The 17,706-nt window shown below is 49.8% G+C and overlaps 1 protein-coding gene across 1 annotated transcript; it reads right to left on the bottom strand.

Annotated features, from left to right (window-relative positions):
- Nucleotides 1–202: 202 nt before the first annotated feature.
- On the bottom strand, nt 203–7,723 carry glmp (glycosylated lysosomal membrane protein). Its single transcript, XM_072672124.1, has 6 exons — nt 7,480–7,723; nt 6,320–6,583; nt 5,634–5,828; nt 4,890–5,108; nt 1,095–1,357; nt 203–395 (listed from the first exon to the last, which is right to left on the bottom strand). Exons 1-6 carry the CDS (start codon nt 7,576–7,578, stop codon nt 224–226), a joined length of 1,212 nt encoding a protein of 403 aa, XP_072528225.1. The 5' UTR covers nt 7,579–7,723; the 3' UTR covers nt 203–223.
- Nucleotides 7,724–17,706: the final 9,983 nt, after the last annotated feature.

Genomic DNA, 17,706 nt, shown 5'->3' with positions numbered 1-17,706 from the left:
GTTCTTCATAACAGTGGGTATGATGAAATACACTTGTGTGCTGACTCTAGCCATCTTTATCAGGAGGGTCACACACTATCCTGTCCAAAAAACTGAAAAAAAAAAAAAAAAAAAAAAAAAAAAAAAAAAAAAAAAAGGCACTTCTGATTGGCTAACCTAACCCTACAACATAACCGCTCACTGGGCAGCATACAAGTGTGGGAGGGGCCTGTCTTATACAGTGTCAGTTGATAGGCTGATAGCCCAGCGGCTCTTCCCTCGTTTTCCGGATGCAGACGTAAATCCCGCCCAGCATGATGAGGGCAAGTGGCGTGCCAAGTCCCACAGCCATGATTCCCATTACCAGTGGAGAAAAGAAATCGGACGGAGGAGTTCCCATTCCCACCAGTAGGGTCCTGCAGAAAGGGAGAGGGAGGTTTACACTCACAGCTCATTACACTTCATTCGCAGAGTGGCAAAGTTCTGGTGTCCAACTACAGACATGACCTTCAGAACACCATTATCCACAATGGTGTCCGGCCAGGCAGAGCCCCACCCACCTGTCCTACCTGACCGAACCCGGTCTGACAAAGTCCCGTCCAGCAGAGCCCCACCAAGCAGTTCAGCCTGGCAGAGTCCTGTACAGCCTACAAACCCCCTGCAGAATCCACGACTGCCATGCCGAAATCTTCCCTGAGCCTGTAATGTCCCGGACCAGAACATGATATAGATAGCCATGGAAACAACACTTGACCCCCCCCAGGCCTGTACAGGTCTCGAGGAGACTCTTTAGGCCGGTGCTGCTTTTGCCATTACTGACATGAACCCCTCCCACATCAGTGCATTCACCATCAGACCACTGCTACCTCAGGGTAAGTGTTCCAGTGGACATGGTTTAGCACAGAACACATAAAACCGAACTGGGCCACCTGACCCATCCCCAGTTCTGCAGAGACCACGGACCAAGTCCGAACAGAGTCACCGTAATAATTAATGATCAAAACAAACAGTTGCAGGAAAAAAAAAATCCCAGAACGAGAATAAGGAATAAGGAATGTGAAAAAAGAAAACGAAAACAGCTGTCCAATCACTTCCCCCACCCAATAGACACACACCAGCTAATGAAGTGGGTGGAGCTGTAGAACGGGTCTTCAGCCATGCCAAAGCTGACATTGATGCCATAGGTGAGAGGACTGTGGGTAAAGTAAGCGGAGACCAGGCCTGAGGGTGTGGGATGAGCGAGAGAGATAGGTGGGGTGTTTCTGCAAGGCGTGGCATCCTCCAGCACTGGCACCCGCTGACGGTACGCCACCGGCTTCCACTGAGCAAAACCAGCCAATGCACTGGAATTCACCTTGGACGAGACCCACTGAGACACCTGAGAGCGAGAGAGAGCGAGCGAGAGAAAGAGAGAGAGAGCAGGTGTTCAGGTAAAAGCAAAATATGTGCACAGCTGTCACACCCTGAGAGAGGAGTCCATCACCCCTGTATTCACTAATATATATAAAGAAATAAAAGAATCACATTCCTCAATATCCTCGCTGTAAATATCTATATAATTCAATAATAATAATAATAATAATAATAATGTGTATATGTATAATTTTCGGTTAGTATTGATGTATTTTCCCTTTCTTTTATTTTTATTGTAATAGAATTTAGAATTACACACTTTGGCAGAGGAGAGGAGGCGAGATGAGGAGAGGAGAGCTGGACTGGGAGAGGAGAGGAGAGGAGAGCTGGACTGGGAGAGGAGAGGAGAGGAGAGGAGAGGTGGACTGGGAGAGGAGGCGAGGAGAGGAGAGGAGAGCTGGACTGGGTGAGGAGGCGAGGAGAGGAGAGGAGAGCTGGACTGGGTGAGGAGGCGAGGAGAGGAGAGGAGAGGTGGACTGGGTGAGGAGGCGAGGAGAGGAGAGGAGAGGTGGACTGGGTGAGGAGGAGAGGAGAGGAGAGGAGAGGTGGACTGGGTGAGGAGGAGAGGAGAGGAGAGGAGAGGTGGACTGGGTGAGGAGGAGAGGAGAGGAGAGGTGGACTGGGTGAGGAGGAGAGGAGAGGAGAGGTGGACTGGGAGAGGAGGCGAGGAGAGGAGAGGAGAGGTGGACTGGGAGAGGAGGCGAGGAGAGGAGAGGAGAGGTGGACTGGGTGAGGAGGCGAGGAGAGGAGAGGAGAGGTGGACTGGGTGAGTAGGCGAGGAGAGGAGAGGAGAGGTGGACTGGGTGAGTAGGCGAGGAGAGGAGAGGAGAGCTAGACTGGGTGAGTAGGCGAGGAGAGGAGAGGAGAGCTAGACTGGGTGAGTAGGAGAGGAGAGGAGAGGTGGACTGGGTGAGTAGGAGAGGAGAGGAGAGGTGGACTGGGTGAGTAGGAGAGGAGAAGAGAGCTGGACTGGGTGAGTAGGAGAGGAGAAGAGAGCTGGACTGGGTGAGTAGGAGAGGAGAAGAGAGCTGGACTGGGTGAGTAGGAGAGGAGAAGAGAGCTGGACTGGGTGAGTAGGAGAGGAGAAGAGAGCTGGACTGGGTGAGTAGGAGAGGAGAGGAGAGGAGAGGAGAGCTGGACTGGGTGAGTAGGAGAGGAGAGGAGAGGAGAGGAGAGGAGAGGAGAGGAGAGCTGGACTGGGTGAGGAGGCGAGGAGAGGAGAGGAGAGCTAGACTGGGTGAGTAGGAGAGGAGAGGAGAGGAGAGGAGAGCTGGACTGGGTGAGTAGGAGAGGAGAGGAGAGGAGAGCTGGACTGGGTGAGGAGGCGAGGAGAGGAGAGCTGGACTGGGTGAGGAGGCGAGGAGAGGAGAGGAGAGCTAGACTGGGTGAGTAGGAGAGGAGAGGAGAGGAGAGCTGGACTGGGTGAGGAGGCGAGGAGAGGAGAGGAGAGCTGGACTGGGTGAGTAGGAGAGGAGAGGAGAGGAGAGGAGAGCTGGACTGGGTGAGTAGGAGAGGAGAGGAGAGGAGAGCTGGACTGGGTGAGGAGGCGAGGAGAGGAGAGGAGAGCTAGACTGGGTGAGTAGGAGAGGAGAGGAGAGGAGAGGAGAGCTGGACTGGGTGAGTAGGAGAGGAGAGGAGAGGAGAGCTGGACTGGGAGAGGAGGCGAGGAGAGGAGAGGAGAGGTGGACTGGGTGAGTAGGAGAGGAGAAGAGAGCTGGACTGGGTGAGTAGGAGAGGAGAAGAGAGCTGGACTGGGAGAGGAGAGGAGAGGAGAAGAGAGCTGGACTGGGTGAGTAGGAGAGGAGAGGTGGACTGGGAGAGGAGAGGAGAGCTGGACTGGGTGAGTAGGAGAGGAGAAGAGAGCTGGACTGGGTGAGTAGGAGAGGAGAAGAGAGCTGGACTGGGTGAGTAGGAGAGGAGAAGAGAGCTGGACTGGGAGAGGAGAGGAGAGGAGAAGAGAGCTGGACTGGGAGAGGAGAGGAGAGGAGAAGAGAGCTGGACTGGGAGAGGAGAGGAGAGGAGAAGAGAGCTGGACTGGGAGAGGAGAGGAGAAGAGAGCTGGACTGGGAGAGGAGAGGAGAGGTGGACTGGGTGAGTAGGAGAGCAGAGGAGAGGAGAGGTGGACTGGGTGAGTAGGAGAGCAGAGGAGAGGAGAGCTGGACTGGGTGAGTAGGAGAGGAGAGCTGGACTGGGTGAGTAGGAGAGGAGAGCTGGACTGGGTGAGTAGGAGAGGAGAGCTGGACTGGGTGAGTAGGAGAGGAGAGCTGGACTGGGTGAGTAGGAGAGCAGAGGAGAGGAGAGGTGGACTGGGTGAGTAGGAGAGGAGAGGAGAGGAGAGGAGAGGAGAGCTGGACTGGGTGAGTAGGAGAGCAGAGGAGAGGAGAGGTGGACTGGGTGAGTAGGAGAGCAGAGGAGAGGAGAGCTGGACTGGGTGAGTAGGAGAGCAGAGGAGAGGAGAGCTGGACTGGGTGAGTAGGAGAGGAGAGCTGGACTGGGTGAGTAGGAGAGGAGAGCTGGACTGGGTGAGTAGGAGAGGAGAGCTGGACTGGGTGAGTAGGAGAGGAGAGCTGGACTGGGTGAGTAGGAGAGGAGAGCTGGACTGGGTGAGGAGAGGAGAGCTGGACTGGGTGAGTAGGAGAGCAGAGGAGAGGAGAGGTGGACTGGGTGAGTAGGAGAGGAGAGGAGAGGAGAGGAGAGGAGAGGAGAGGAGAGCTGGACTGGGTGAGGAGGCGAGGAGAGGAGAGGAGAGCTAGACTGGGTGAGTAGGAGAGGAGAGGAGAGCTGGACTGGGTGAGTAGGAGAGGAGAGGAGAGCTGGACTGGGTGAGTAGGAGAGGAGAGGAGAGCTGGACTGGGTGAGTAGGAGAGGAGAGGAGAGGAGAGCTGGACTGGGTGAGTAGGAGAGGAGAGCTGGACTGGGAGAGGAGAGGAGAGGTGGACTGGGTGAGTAGGAGAGGAGAAGAGAGCTGGACTGGGAGAGGAGAGGAGAGGTGGACTGGGTGAGTAGGAGAGCAGAGGAGAGGAGAGCTGGACTGGGTGAGTAGGAGAGGAGAGCTGGACTGGGTGAGGAGGCGAGGAGAGGAGAGGAGAGCTAGACTGGGTGAGTAGGAGAGGAGAGGAGAGGAGAGCTGGACTGGGTGAGTAGGAGAGGAGAGCTGGACTGGGTGAGGAGGCGAGGAGAGGAGAGGAGAGCTGGACTGGGTGAGGAGGCGAGGAGAGGAGAGGAGAGCTGGACTGGGTGAGGAGGAGAGGAGAGGAGAGGAGAGCTGGACTGGGTGAGGAGGAGAGGAGAGGAGAGCTGGACTGGGTGAGGAGGCGAGGAGAGGAGAGGAGAGCTGGACTGGGTGAGGAGGCGAGGAGAGGAGAGGAGAGCTGGACTGGGTGAGGAGGCGAGGAGAGGAGAGCTGGACTGGGTGAGGAGGCGAGGAGAGGAGAGGAGAGCTGGACTGGGAGAGGAGGCGAGGAGAGGAGATGTATAACTCTACAGGATCTTCATACCTGGAATATGGAGGGCGTGAACTCGTCATCGATGAATTTGTGAACGTCTACTCTGGCCTGAAACCCCTCCTCACTCACTGACTGGAGCTCCAGGGTGAAGCGTGATTGATTGGTCCGTGGCTTCACACCCTCCAACCACATGCGCAGCTGGGAGGAGTTAGCGCTGTGGAGGAGGCTCGGCCACGCCTTCTCCCGACCCTCAGACTCGAACGCTGAGAACTGAGAAAACACCAAAAAGTCATCAGACCTTCAGAGCCCCGCAGACCTTCAGAGCCCCGCAGACCTTCAGAGCCGCTCACAGTCAGCTGTAAACTCAGCCGTGTCACAAAGCTTCTACTTCTAGACTGATGCTTCCTTACAGTAAGCTTGGGGCTAACTGCACGTCTTACAGCGTGGAGGCGTTCAGCCTCATAGCTGGAGTATAAACCCAACCCGAAAGCCTTTGGTCTGAACATCAGCAGTGCTAACCGCCCAGCACAGCAGAGTGGCGACTGATCAGCCTGAGCTGAGGGAGGTAAAGTTCTGATGTTAGCATGCAGTGGCAAAAACGTGTCTTTAATAAGAACCCAGTGAACCAGCAACACTACAGTGCCCCCTGGAGCAGAGAGGGTTAAGTTGCTGCTCAGTGGTTCCAGGTGTTGATCCCAGGGTTGCTGCATCACCACTCAAGCACAACATGAACATGATAAAACCCCAGGATTTACTTCAACCCCCCCTTTCAACACCCCTCAGATTAGCTTCCACCTGCAGACAGAAGGAGCCGTTGCTGAAGCCGGAGCTGCCGTCTCTCCCGCAGAGCAGTGCTGTGTGGCGTGTGTAGTCCAGGGAGCTGTTCAGGTCGCTCCAGGTGAAGTTCTGAAGATCGTAAGGGGGAAGGAAGCTGGAGTCAGGCTGGTCCTGAGGGTCTGCAGTGTTGTTTACATCGTCATACTCCAACAGCTGAGCGAGAGGAGAAGGAGATTAATACATGGAGCTTTTCTCAGTGGTTTATCACCTTAGAGGAGGACGTGAGCTCAGGATTCCTCAGGGATCAGTTCCTGATCCTTTCTAGGGGTCATCTTAAATGTGACCCCTAAACCAAATCACCCACAAACCTTGCAGATTAGGGAAGCGCCTCAGAGCTCAGTTCTCTGTTTCTTAACCTGCAGCCGTGGTCTCAGCAGTCACTGCTGTGCTAATGGCTAAAGTTCAGACTCTGAACCTGTTGTTAAACTGCTGGTATTGACAGAGACTTGAATGATTGTAAGATGTGAAATTGCTGCATACACGTTTGTCTCACTGATCTTAGTCTTAAACCTGATGCAGGTACGACTGAAATGACGAGCAGATTTAATCTCTTCATTCTAATCCTGTAAACTCCAGAACTCAAACCCTTCTGTGAAGAACGGGGTCGCAGCTCGTGACTAATGCGAAACTGAAACCAGGCTTACCCTGGAGAACACCAGAGCACTGCTGTACTGCACACTGCTCTCCGGCACCACCCGCAGGCTGCCTGTGGAGTTGTGGCTCAGGAAGGCAGGCCAGTCCACCTGAACGGTGGACTCTCTGGAGTTGGTGTGAACCAGTAGTACTGCAGGAGCTCCTTTACTGCAGAGGAGGAAGTGCAGGGTGTCGTTTTCACCCAGCGCTCGGACGTGGAGCAGGTCGACTCCAGGGGCGGGAAGCTGCTGGCCAGGGTTCAGCTCCAGAGACACCTGAGTGATACAGAGAGGAGATCTGGTCATTCAGCTAGAGAGTGGGGGGACGGCGGTGGCTCAGCGGTTAAGCGCGCTGAGGTGGGGCAGGTCGACCTGGGCTTGGCAAGCTGCCACTGTTGGGCCCTTGGGCAGCACAGTAATGCTGTCCACTGCTCCAGGCGTGTGCGCGCATGGTCAGTGTGTGTGTGTGTGTGTGTGTGTGTGTGTGTGTGTGGTGTTTCACTGCATGCATGGGTTAAAGGCGGAGGCCAAACTCCATCTTTGTCCAGCACTAATGGTGGATTACTTCTTTTTTTTACTCTAACTGTTGAATCTACTAAAGCGCATCAGTAACCAAAATAAACTTCAATTAAAAATCATTTTCCATTTAACCCTTCAGGTCTGTTACATTATTAAACCAGATCTTTAGCTAGGTCTAAAAGCAGCCTTTAAGAGATTGCAGAATCCTTTATATTGGTGAAAATATGCAGAATGTATAACTATTAGTCTTTAGAACCATCAGAACCGGTTCTGCAGGACCTATCTAGACCATGTTGAGCAGGGCAGTAGGGAATGAATGGGTTAAGCTCATTCTAACACTACTAGAAATAAAGTAGAAAAGCAGAAGTGAAGCAGCTACACTTCCCTCAAACTGCACCTAAACCTCGGATCCTGAACGAACATCATTTTAATATCATCTTAATAATCTGCACGCGCGCCTGCAGGGACTTTTATTATGAATTATAAAAAAAGCTTCTTTTTCTCTCTCTAATAAACACGAGCAGAAGATCTGATATCTGTAATATATAGAGGTATTTTAACATATTCATATATATATATATATAGAGGCTTTATTAAGTATAGTTAATATTACAGAAGCTTGTTTTGGTTCAGCCGGTCCGATTAAACTTCACCTCGCGCTGGAAAGCGTCTCCACTCCACCCGAACCCGCCCGCGCGAGCGACCACAGAGAGCAGCAGCGGGACAAGCCGGAGAGCTCCAACAGCAGCCATAGTTCAGCACCACCAGCACCAATAACACCACCACCAGCACCAATAACACCACCAGCACCAATAACACCACCACCAGCACCAATAACACCACCAGCACCAATAACACCACCAGCACCAATAACAGCACCACCAGCAGCAGCGCTTTTCACCGCTCCACAGCGGTCATGTGAGTCAGTCAGCTGACCTGTCACAGTAAAGGTCCCCACAGCGCAGACAGGCAAATTAAAAGTCACAACGAAAAACTTGGAAATGAGTGATCCATAAATACAGCTTAATAAAGAAACGCCTGGTTTACAGTTTATTACAACTGCTAACATCATTTTGTCTCATCTGTAGTCACATTTCCAAAACTCTAAACTCAGTAAACAGAGCCAGTCTATTTGGGCTCCAGTTTTTCCCGCAGCTGCCCAAACCCTTTTAGCTAACTGTTCAATCTGTTCTCCATACATGAAACATTTTTCACAGTGAAACAGGGGGTACAGGGGCAAATCTGTAACTCTAAACACACTCTGCACTCTAATGCACCCGTTCTCCAAACTGCTAAACAAAGTGACAACAATTATAAATACAAATGAAGAACACGTCACTGATTAAACACAGCCACTCAACATGATGATGATGATGATGTGACACAAGCAGTAGAAGTTCAGAGAGCAAACAGGTTGCTGAAGGTGGGAATGAGAATAGACAGAAGAAATGATGTGAGAGGACCGCGTCCTCCGTCTGACAGGAGACAAGTACACGGAGTACCTTTACAGCACAACGCAGCAAGGGTGCAAGAACTGGGGGCTCAGTATGTGCAACTGTATCCAGACACTGGACTGAAATACAGGCTGTCTGCAGCACTGCCACGTACTGTCTGAGGGACACTCTTCAGTACATACAGTGCATTCAAATCAGAAGTTTTATTGAGGGGTTTTTCTCCTCTTGGAGATGGAAAGTATATGATGGACAACCCTACACCCGAGCAAATCTGCTGCCAGCGGCTTAAGCCTGTTGTGATACAGGTGAAGAATCATGTCAGGGCTTGATACGGCACACAGGCGGCTTCTTCCCCCGTTGCCTCAGGACGGAGAATATTGCTTGTGATGTTGACGAGGTGCTCTGGCCTGACCCAGCCCACAGACAAGAGGAAACACACTGATCACCTGTGTGTATATATGTATTGTATACTGTAGTACAGTGCATTGTAGGCTGTATACTGTACAATAAACAAACCGTATGACCCTGAACATTTCCATTTGTGTACAGTACTGACTGCTCAATAGATTTTGCCTGGTTGCAGGTTTATATTGGACTCTGCTGTTCGGACACCCAGGGGAAGTTCGTTCCACCACTTCGGTGCAGGACAGTAAAAAGTCTGGACGCTCGTCTTCCGTGGATCTTAAAGGATGGCGGGTCGAGCCGAGCCGTACTTGAAGCTGGAAGGGCTCTTGGTGCAGATCAGCTTTTGACCATTGCCATCAAGTACGGAGGGGCTGGCTGGTCCAGTCTTGGCTTTGTAGACCAGAGTCAGGGTCTGAATCTGATGAGGGCAGCAGCTACAGGAAGCTACAGTGAAGAGAGAACGCAGCAGAGGAGGAGCTGAACATGGCTGAATTTAGAGACGTTGAAGACGACCCGACCCGCTGTGTTCTGGATCAGCTGCAGGGGTCTAATGTTGCGCAGAGGGAGACCAGCCAGAAGAGAGCTGCAGTGGTCAAGTCTTGAAGTGATGAGAGACTGAACGAGCACCTGGGCGACTCTCTAGAGAGGAAGGGTGGAATTCTCTGGATGTTGTACAGGAGAAATCTGTAGGACCGAGTCAGAACTGCAACAGTGGTAAGAGAGTCCATGAGAGGAGATCACTTTACCAAGAGAGTGAGTGTAGAGTGAGAGAAGAAGAGGACCAAGAACCGAGCCTTGTGGAACGCCAGTGGAGAGACTACAAGGAGCGGACGTGTCGCCCTGCCATGTTACGTGGTATGAGTGTCCCTGCAGGTACGATGCAAACCTTCACCATGCAGAGCCTAATTGTAATTCCAAGGCTGGCGAGGACAGACAGGAGGATCTTGTGGTCCACTGTGTCAAAAGCTGCAGAGAGGTCCAGAAGGATCGGAACTGAGGACAGTTTGACATGAGACCTTCTCTTTAACTGATATGAGAGCAGTTTCAGTACACAATCCCACAGTGATGCATATTCTCAACACTGTATGAATTATACTTATTTCATTATATAATAATGATTGTGCTTCACAACAGTGACCACTCCATGTCTAGTTCTGATCTTGAGGTGGCTGCAGCGGAGCACCAGTTCATCTTCATTGATGAAGTTGGATTCAAACTCAAAAAAAGACGAAGCAGGGAAAGGAAAATCATGGGCAGTGCGGAGGGGACATCACAATGTGTGCAGGGTGTTCTGAGTATGAAAACAATACTCTAAAATATTTTACATCACACATATGTATGTACTGTCTGTAGTAAGTGTAACACTGAATAAAAAAGTCATTAAGATCAATGGATGTTTTTTAATGCTTCTTAGAAATGTCTGTTCGTATGATGGTTTGTTTGTCATCTGAAAACAAAATAGCATTTTGAGAAGAGAAACCATTGTTTTGAATGTAAAGTTGGATTTTGCAGGAGAATTGAGAGGTTCTGAGTTCTGAGAGTCATGCTTTCAGAAAATGTGTAAACAATCGAGATAAACTGTAACAATGTTCTGTACATACAAGGTTACCCAATAACAAAAATCTGGATCTGGATAAGGCATGCCGAACATTTCTATCTGGCCAAATGCTAAAGACGTGTGTATTTTTACACATATATAAGGCCAAGGCTAATTATAGTATGTTCATAACTACAGTAGTTTTTTGGGATTTTGGCTACAATTTCATATTCCTAATAAAATAATCTTTACTGCAAGACTGTCACAGACTCTTCCCCATACAGTCAAACATTGTGTAGACAGTATGTTGTCACAAGTGCACATATTTGAGTAAAAACTCCAGAATGTAGTGGATTGCAATAAAAATAAACTGACTTAAAAAAAAGGTATTCTGCGAGAGAGTAAAATATTACATTTAATACTGTTCTCTACTGGTCAGACTGGTGGGGGGCAACTTGTCTGACGCAGGTAGAGGGGACCTCAGCAGCCAGTCTTCCAGCAGGTCAGGCTGGATAAGTGGGTGGTCATTTACTGGGAGAAGGTAAAGAGACAGAGTTAGTTCTGAGAGGATTTTATAGAGATCAGAGAATGTTGATCAGTATCAGAGTGTGTCTGACGACTCCGGCAGGTCTGACTATAACAGTCTAATTAAAAGGAGAGCTGCTAGACCAGGAGTGATGGAAGCATCGGCCAAGTCTAACATTAAGTCTGATGGTTTATTTCTAGAGTCTTTTGGACCTAAAAGGAGAACTTCGGTTTTGTCACTGTTGAGGAGTAGGAAGTCATTTGACATCCAGAGTTTTATATCCTTTACACAGTCCTCCATTTTCTGTAGTCTAAATTTATCGTCAGGTTTGGCTGATATATAGAGCTGTGTGTCATCTGCAGAACAGTGGAAATTAACGCCATGTCTGCTTATAACTGAGCCCAGTGGTAACATGTATAATGTAAATAATAGCGGTCCTAGAATAGAGCCTTGAGGAACTCCATATCTTACTTCTGTGTAATTTGAAGATAAATCTTTTATCTTTATAAACTGAGAGTGTCCCGTTAGATAAGATCTGAACCACGATAGGGCTGTTCCTGTGATTGGGTCTGAAGGACTGTCTCTGTGCTGTGATTGGGTCTGAAGGGCTGTCTCTGTGTTGTGATTGAGTCTGAAGGGCTGTCTCTGTGCTGTGATTGGGTCTGAAGGACTGTCTCTGTGCTGTGATTGGGTCTGAGGGACTGTCTCTGTGCTGTGATTGGGTCTGAAGGGCTGCCTCTGTGCTGTGATTGGGTCTGAAGGACTGTCTCTGTGCTGTGATTGGGTCTGAAGGGCTGTCTCTGGGCTGTGATTGGGACTGAAGGGCTGTCTCTGTGCTGTGATTGGGTCTGAAGGGCTGTCTCTGTGCTGTGATTGGGTCTGAAGGGCTGTCTCTGGGCTGTGATTGGGTCTGAAGGGCTGTCTCTGGGCTGTGATTGGGTCTGAAGGGCTGTCTCTGTGTTGTGATTGAGTCTGAAGGGCTGTCTCTGTGTTGTGATTGAGTCTGAAGGGCTGTCTCTGTGCTGTGATTGGGTCTGAAGGGCTGTCTCTGTGCTGTGATTGGGTCTAAAGGGCTGTCTCTGTGCTGTGATTGGGTCTGAAGGGCTGTCTCTGGGCTGTGATTGGGTCTGAAGGGCTGTCTCTGTGTTGTGATTGAGTCTGAAGGGCTGTCTCTGTGCTGTGATTGGGTCTGAAGGACTGTCTCTGTGCTGTGATTGGGTCTGAATAGCTGTCTCTGGGCTGTGATTGGGTCTGAAGGGCTGCCTCTGTGCTGTGATTGGGTCTGAAGGACTGTCTCTGTGCTGTGATTGGGTCTGAAGGGCTGTCTCTGGGCTGTGATTGGGTCTGAAGGGCTGTCTCTGGGCTGTGATTGGGTCTGAAGGACTGTCTCTGTGCTGTGATTGGGTCTGAAGGGCTGTCTCTGTGCTGTGATTGGGTCTGAAGGGCTGTCTCTGTGCTGTGATTGGGTCTGAAGGGCTGCCTATGTGCTGTGATTGGGTCTGAAGGGCTGTCTCTGTGCTGTGATTGGGTCTGAAGGGCTGTCTCTGTGTTGTGATTGAGTCTGAAGGGCTGTCTCTGTGCTGTGATTGGGTCTGAAGGGCTGTCTCTGTGCTGTGATTGGGTCTAAAGGGCTGTCTCTGTGCTGTGATTGGGTCTGAAGGGCTGTCTCTGGGCTGTGATTGGGTCTGAAGGGCTGTCTCTGTGTTGTGATTGAGTCTGAAGGGCTGTCTCTGTGCTGTGATTGGGTCTGAAGGACTGTCTCTGTGCTGTGATTGGGTCTGAATAGCTGTCTCTGGGCTGTGATTGGGTCTGAAGGGCTGTCTCTGTGCTGTGATTGGGTCTGAAGGGCTGTCTCTGTGCTGTGATTGGGTCTGAAGGGCTGTCTCTGGGCTGTGATTGGGTCTGAAGGGCTGTCTCTGTGCTGTGATTGGGTCTGAAGGACTGTTTCTGTGCTGTGATTGGGTCTGAAGGGCTGTCTCTGTGCTGTGATTGGGTCTGAAGGGCTGTCTCTGGGCTGTGATTGGGTCTGAAGGGCTGTCTTTGTGCTGTGATTGGGTCTGAAGGGCTGTCTCTGTGCTGTGATTGGGTCTGAAGGGCTGTCTTTGTGCTGTGATTGGGTCTGAAGGACTGTCTCTGTGCTGTGATTGGGTCTGAAGGGCTGTCTCTGGGCTGTGATTGGGTCTGAAGGGCTGCCTATGTGCTGTGATTGGGTCTGAAGGGCTGTCTCTGTGCTGTGATTGGGTCTGAAGGACTGTCTCTGTGCTGTGATTGGGTCTGAAGGACTGTCTCTGTGCTGTGATTGGGTCTGAAGGACTGTCTCTGTGCTGTGATTGGGTCTGAAGGACTGTCTCTGGGCTGTGATTGGGTCTGAATGCAGATTGAATTTCTCATACATGTCATTTTTACTCAGGTATAAGCAGAGTTGTTGGGCCACAGCTTTTTCTAATATCTTGGATATAAATGTGAGGTTGGAGATGATATTCTAGGATCAAGACCTGGTTTCTTGATTAAAGGTTTTATGACGGCTAATTTAAGGGTTTTGGGTACATGCCCTAAGCTAAGGGATGAGTTTACTATTGTTAAAGAGATCTGATTATAATTGGGAGAATTTCTTTTAGTATTTTAGAGGGAATTGGGTCGACAGGTTGTAGAATTAGCTGAGGAAATCAGTAGTTCTAGTTCAGGCTGTGGAAGTGGGTAGAAGGCTTCCAGCCTTTGTTCTACAACTAAGTTCTGTTCTAAAACAGCTCCACCAGGTGACGGCCATGTTTGATTTAATAAGCAGGGGTGGGTTTGTTGTCTAATATTTTCTATTTTATTATTAAAATAGTTCATAAAAAACATGACTGGTTAAAGATGTTGGAATATTAAAGTAGCCCTGTCACTGTCCTAGATGGCAGTGGTGGCTCAGCGGTTAGAGCGCTGGGCTATCGATAACAGGGTTGTGGGTTCGATATCCGGGCTCGGCAAGCTGCCACTGTTGGGCCCTTGAGCAAGGCCCTTTACCCTGCTCCCCGGGCGCTGGAGTTGGCTGCCCAAGTCAAGTCAAGTGGGTTTTATTGTCATTTCAGCTACATACAGAGAACACAGTGAAACGAAACAACGTTCCTCCAGGACCATGGTGCAACATAGACACAGTGCATACAAGACACAAGTGCAACACAATACAAGTGCAGACAGACAACACAACGCAGTACAGACAGAGGATAATAAATAATTGGGGGTAGTGTGCAAATTATGCAATGTGTAATAAATATTGAGTCCAGTGAGGTAGTAACGTTATTAGTGCAAATGCTTTGTGCAAAAAAATGCTTCCCATTTTATCTGGGGTAAATGGTTGGAGAGAGAGAGAGAGAGAGAAAGAGAGAGAGAGAGAGAGAGAGAGAGAGAGAGAGCATGTAGCAGAAAAGACATCAGGTCAGAAGTCTGATGGCTTGGGGGAAGAAGCTGTTGCAGAGTCTGGTCGTGTTGGACCGGATGCTGCGGTACCTTCTTCCTGATGGCAGGAGGGAGAACAGTCTGTATGAAGGCTGGGTGGAGTCATCCACAATGCTGGTTACTTTGTGGATGCAGCGGGCAGTGTAAATGTCCATGACGGAGGGGAGAGAGACTCCGATGATCCTCTCAGCTGTCCTCACGATACGTTGGAGGGTCTTGCGGTCAGAGGCTGTGCAGGTCCCAAACAAGGCAGTGATGCAGCTGGTCCCCCTATATAAGAGGGTGAGGATGGGTGGAGGGAGATGGGCCTTTCTTAGCTTCCGGAGGAAGTAGAGACGCTGCTGGGCTTTCTTGGCTGTAGAGCTGGTGTTCAGGGACCAGGTGAGGTTCTAAGTGGACACCAAGGAACTTGGTGCTCTTAACAATCTCCACAGAGGAGCCGTTGATGTTGAGCGGAGAGTGGTCTTGTCTTGTTTTCCTGAAGTCAACAACCATTTCCTTGGTCTTCCCTACATTCCAGTGAAGGTTGTTAACTGTACACCAGTCTGTCAGCTGCTGCACCTCCTCTCTGTATGCTGACTCGTCGCCTTTGCTGATGAGACCCAGAACTTTATGATGCTGTTAGAACTGTGTTTCGCAGCACAGTCATGAGTCAGCAGGGTGAACAGCAGAGGACTCAGTACACTGCCCTGGGGTGCCCCAGTGTTCAGTGTGATGGTGCTGGAGCTGCTGTCCCCGAACCGGACTAACTGGGGCCTCCCCGTCAGGAAGTCCAGGATCCAGTTGCAGAGGGGGGTGTTGAGGCCCAGTAGGCTTAACTTCCTGGTGAGATTCTGTGGGATGATGGTGTTGAATGCTGAACTGAAGTCTATGAACAGCATTCTGACATAGGTGTCCTTCTTCTCCAGGTGGGTAAGGGAGAGATGAAGGGTGGTGGTGATGGCATAGTCCGTGGAGCGGTTGGGACGATATGCAAATTGCAGGGGGTCCAATGAAGAGGGCACACTGTGTGTACTCACTGCCCCTAGTTCACTAGTGTGTCTGTTCACTACCACAGATGGGTTAAATGCGGAGGACACTACAGAACTTGTGAGATTCTGCATCATAACTTTACATCTATATAATGTTACATCTATATTTACTCATATATGTATGTGCCTCATGCAGCCTGGGTTCAAACACAGCTCCCTGTAAACCCCCATATCTGCTTTTGGTATATTCCACCAGGATAAATAATCTGAGACTGCTATCCGGATCTTCCCTCTGGGTCCCCCAGGTGGATAACTGTCTCATTACATTAGTGTGTACAATGTAGTGTATATACTCTGTGTATAGTCACCAGATAGTGTTTATAAGGTTTTATTTTTATTAGCGGTTATCTGAGCCTGGACGAAAACTGCTGGTGGTTTTGTACGTTGGTCAAAAGCAGAATGTGATCATGTCCACGTACAGGATCAGAGCACAGTATTCTCCTCTTCAACAGGACAGACCATAACCTTCAATGTAGAGTCAAAACAGGGAGCGTAAATCTGCAGCCAGGTGGCGCCAACATCAAAAACCTGGCCTTGCATGAAATTGTTTTTGGGAGTCTTGCAGATCTTGTGACAAAGAGAGACCATAAACACACAGCAGCCTCAGTCTGGGGTCTGAGAAAAAGGCTGTAACTGAAATGTTTGTTCACAGAAATGAATAAACTGAAAGGCAGTGAGCTGAGCTCTTCAAACACAGAGTTTCCCTCCTAAATGTTGTCTTGTCTCATCTCGTCTCATCTCGTCTTGTCTCGTCTCGTCTCGTCTCATCTCGTCTCACCTCGTCTCATCTCACCTCGTCTCATCTCGTCTCGTGTACCGTCTGCCCCTCTACAAAGCTGCGGCACTGGGGGTATGTTTGGGAGAGCTGTAATGCAGGTGAGTCTGATCATCAGTAATTAGTGCTGGGGTTTCTGGGAAAACCTTACTACACCGCCTTGGCCCCCTGCTGGTGACTGGCGGTGTGGACTGAACCCTTACAGTCTAAGTCCCTGAAAGGCCATCTGAGGGTTTGGAGTAGAACCTAGGAATACTGCAAGACTACTGAGTAAACTGCACTTTCTCAGTAATGTTCTCGTTTGGGCCATGAATACTTTTGAACTGCACCATCTGTATGTCTGCTGACAGCTGATTAACGGTGATTAACGGTAATTATCAGTTATCAACGGTGATTAATGGTGATTTATGTGAATAATGCCCATTTCAGAAATTTTCTCTGTTTCCTTCATTGTTTCAGTGGCACTAACTGAAAATGGGGGCATCCATGCTGCTACCTTCCACATAAGTTACAAATATGATTTTTTTGACACACACACACACACACACACACACACACACACACCCATAAACCCTTCTTATGTTCTGCTGTAAATCGTCACTCCAATAAAGAAGAATGAGGAGACACATTTGTTTCGTTGTTTTGACCGACACCCTGTCTGTGGATTCAGTTCCAGGTCTACCATCATCCTTTACACTTAGGGCTCTAGGTTCTCCTGGTAGGGTTGGTTTCTGCTACCTGAGAAATGCATTTTTTTGGCAGTGGTGTTCAGGGTTTAGAGCTCCGGGCTATTGATAACAGGGTTGTGGGTTTGATTCCCGGGCTCGGCAAGCTGCCGCTGTTGGGCCCTTGAGCAAGGCCCTTTACCCTCTCTGCTCCCCGGGAGCTGGAGTTGGCTGCCCACCGCTCTGGGTGTGTGTGTACTCACTGCCCCTAGTTCACTAGGGTGTGTGTTCACTACCACAGATGGGTTAAATGCAGAGGACACATTTCACTGCGCATAGCACAGTGACAAATACCTGCACCTTTACCTTTCCATTCCCGTGGCGATCACCTTTTCACAGTACAACTCAGACGTTGATATTGTACTTGACTTTGGAGCTAGTGGATGTTCTTCAGCCTCCACCCCTGGTCCTGTTCAGCATGACATTTCAGCTGGTTGGGTAATGTTCATTCACTGCAGGATCACTTTATTTCACACACTCATTATTTCACCTCCTCTGGCCTGTGCAGTTTACGCTGGATCAACACTCTGGTCTGTAATTATAGAAAGCTTTACAGCCTCAAACTAAGCCTCAGAGAAATGGTAGTTAGGCCACGTGTGCACAAATGGGATGATGGGGCAGTGGGTATTATAATTGAACTGATGAAGGTAGTTGTCCTGCTAACAAACACGGTTATTCTGAACACATACCATCTCAGTTCTTTCTTCTCAGGGGACTGATGAGGACCTTCTGATGTTCGTAGGCAGAATGAGAGAGAGGAACGCTGGCTGGTGAGCTCTACTACAGCTCTGAGCCTGTTTCATTACTACCTACAGAAAGCAGGAGCTCACCTGATTCCACCTGTAGTTAGTTGGTTTCAGTCTTCAGACAGATGTTCAGGTGGTTGGAATGATCCATTTCCTGGTTTAATTGGATCCTATTTTATTGCTTATGGTTAGGAGGATCTACAGATAGTCTGAATGATGCATCCGGACCAGCTGCATCACAGT

The sequence above is a fragment of the Salminus brasiliensis genome, unplaced genomic scaffold (genome assembly GCF_030463535.1).
Source record: "Salminus brasiliensis unplaced genomic scaffold, fSalBra1.hap2 scaffold_77, whole genome shotgun sequence".
NCBI classification, from domain to species: Eukaryota; Metazoa; Chordata; class Actinopteri; order Characiformes; family Bryconidae; genus Salminus; species Salminus brasiliensis.
The sequence above is the reverse complement of the archived record's forward strand: the minus strand, read 5'-3'. Positions and strand labels throughout refer to the sequence as shown.

Coding starts and splice junctions, on each gene's coding strand:
- glmp (XM_072672124.1), bottom strand. CDS start 7,578: ATGGCTGCTGTTGGAGCTCTCCGGCTTGTCCCGCTGCTGCTCTCTGTG. Junction 6,584..7,479: donor GAGACGCTTTCCAGCGCGAG/GTGAAGTTTAAT, acceptor TGTATCACTCAG/GTGTCTCTGGAGCTGAACCC. Junction 5,829..6,319: donor GTGCTCTGGTGTTCTCCAGG/GTAAGCCTGGTT, acceptor CCTCTCGCTCAG/CTGTTGGAGTATGACGATGT.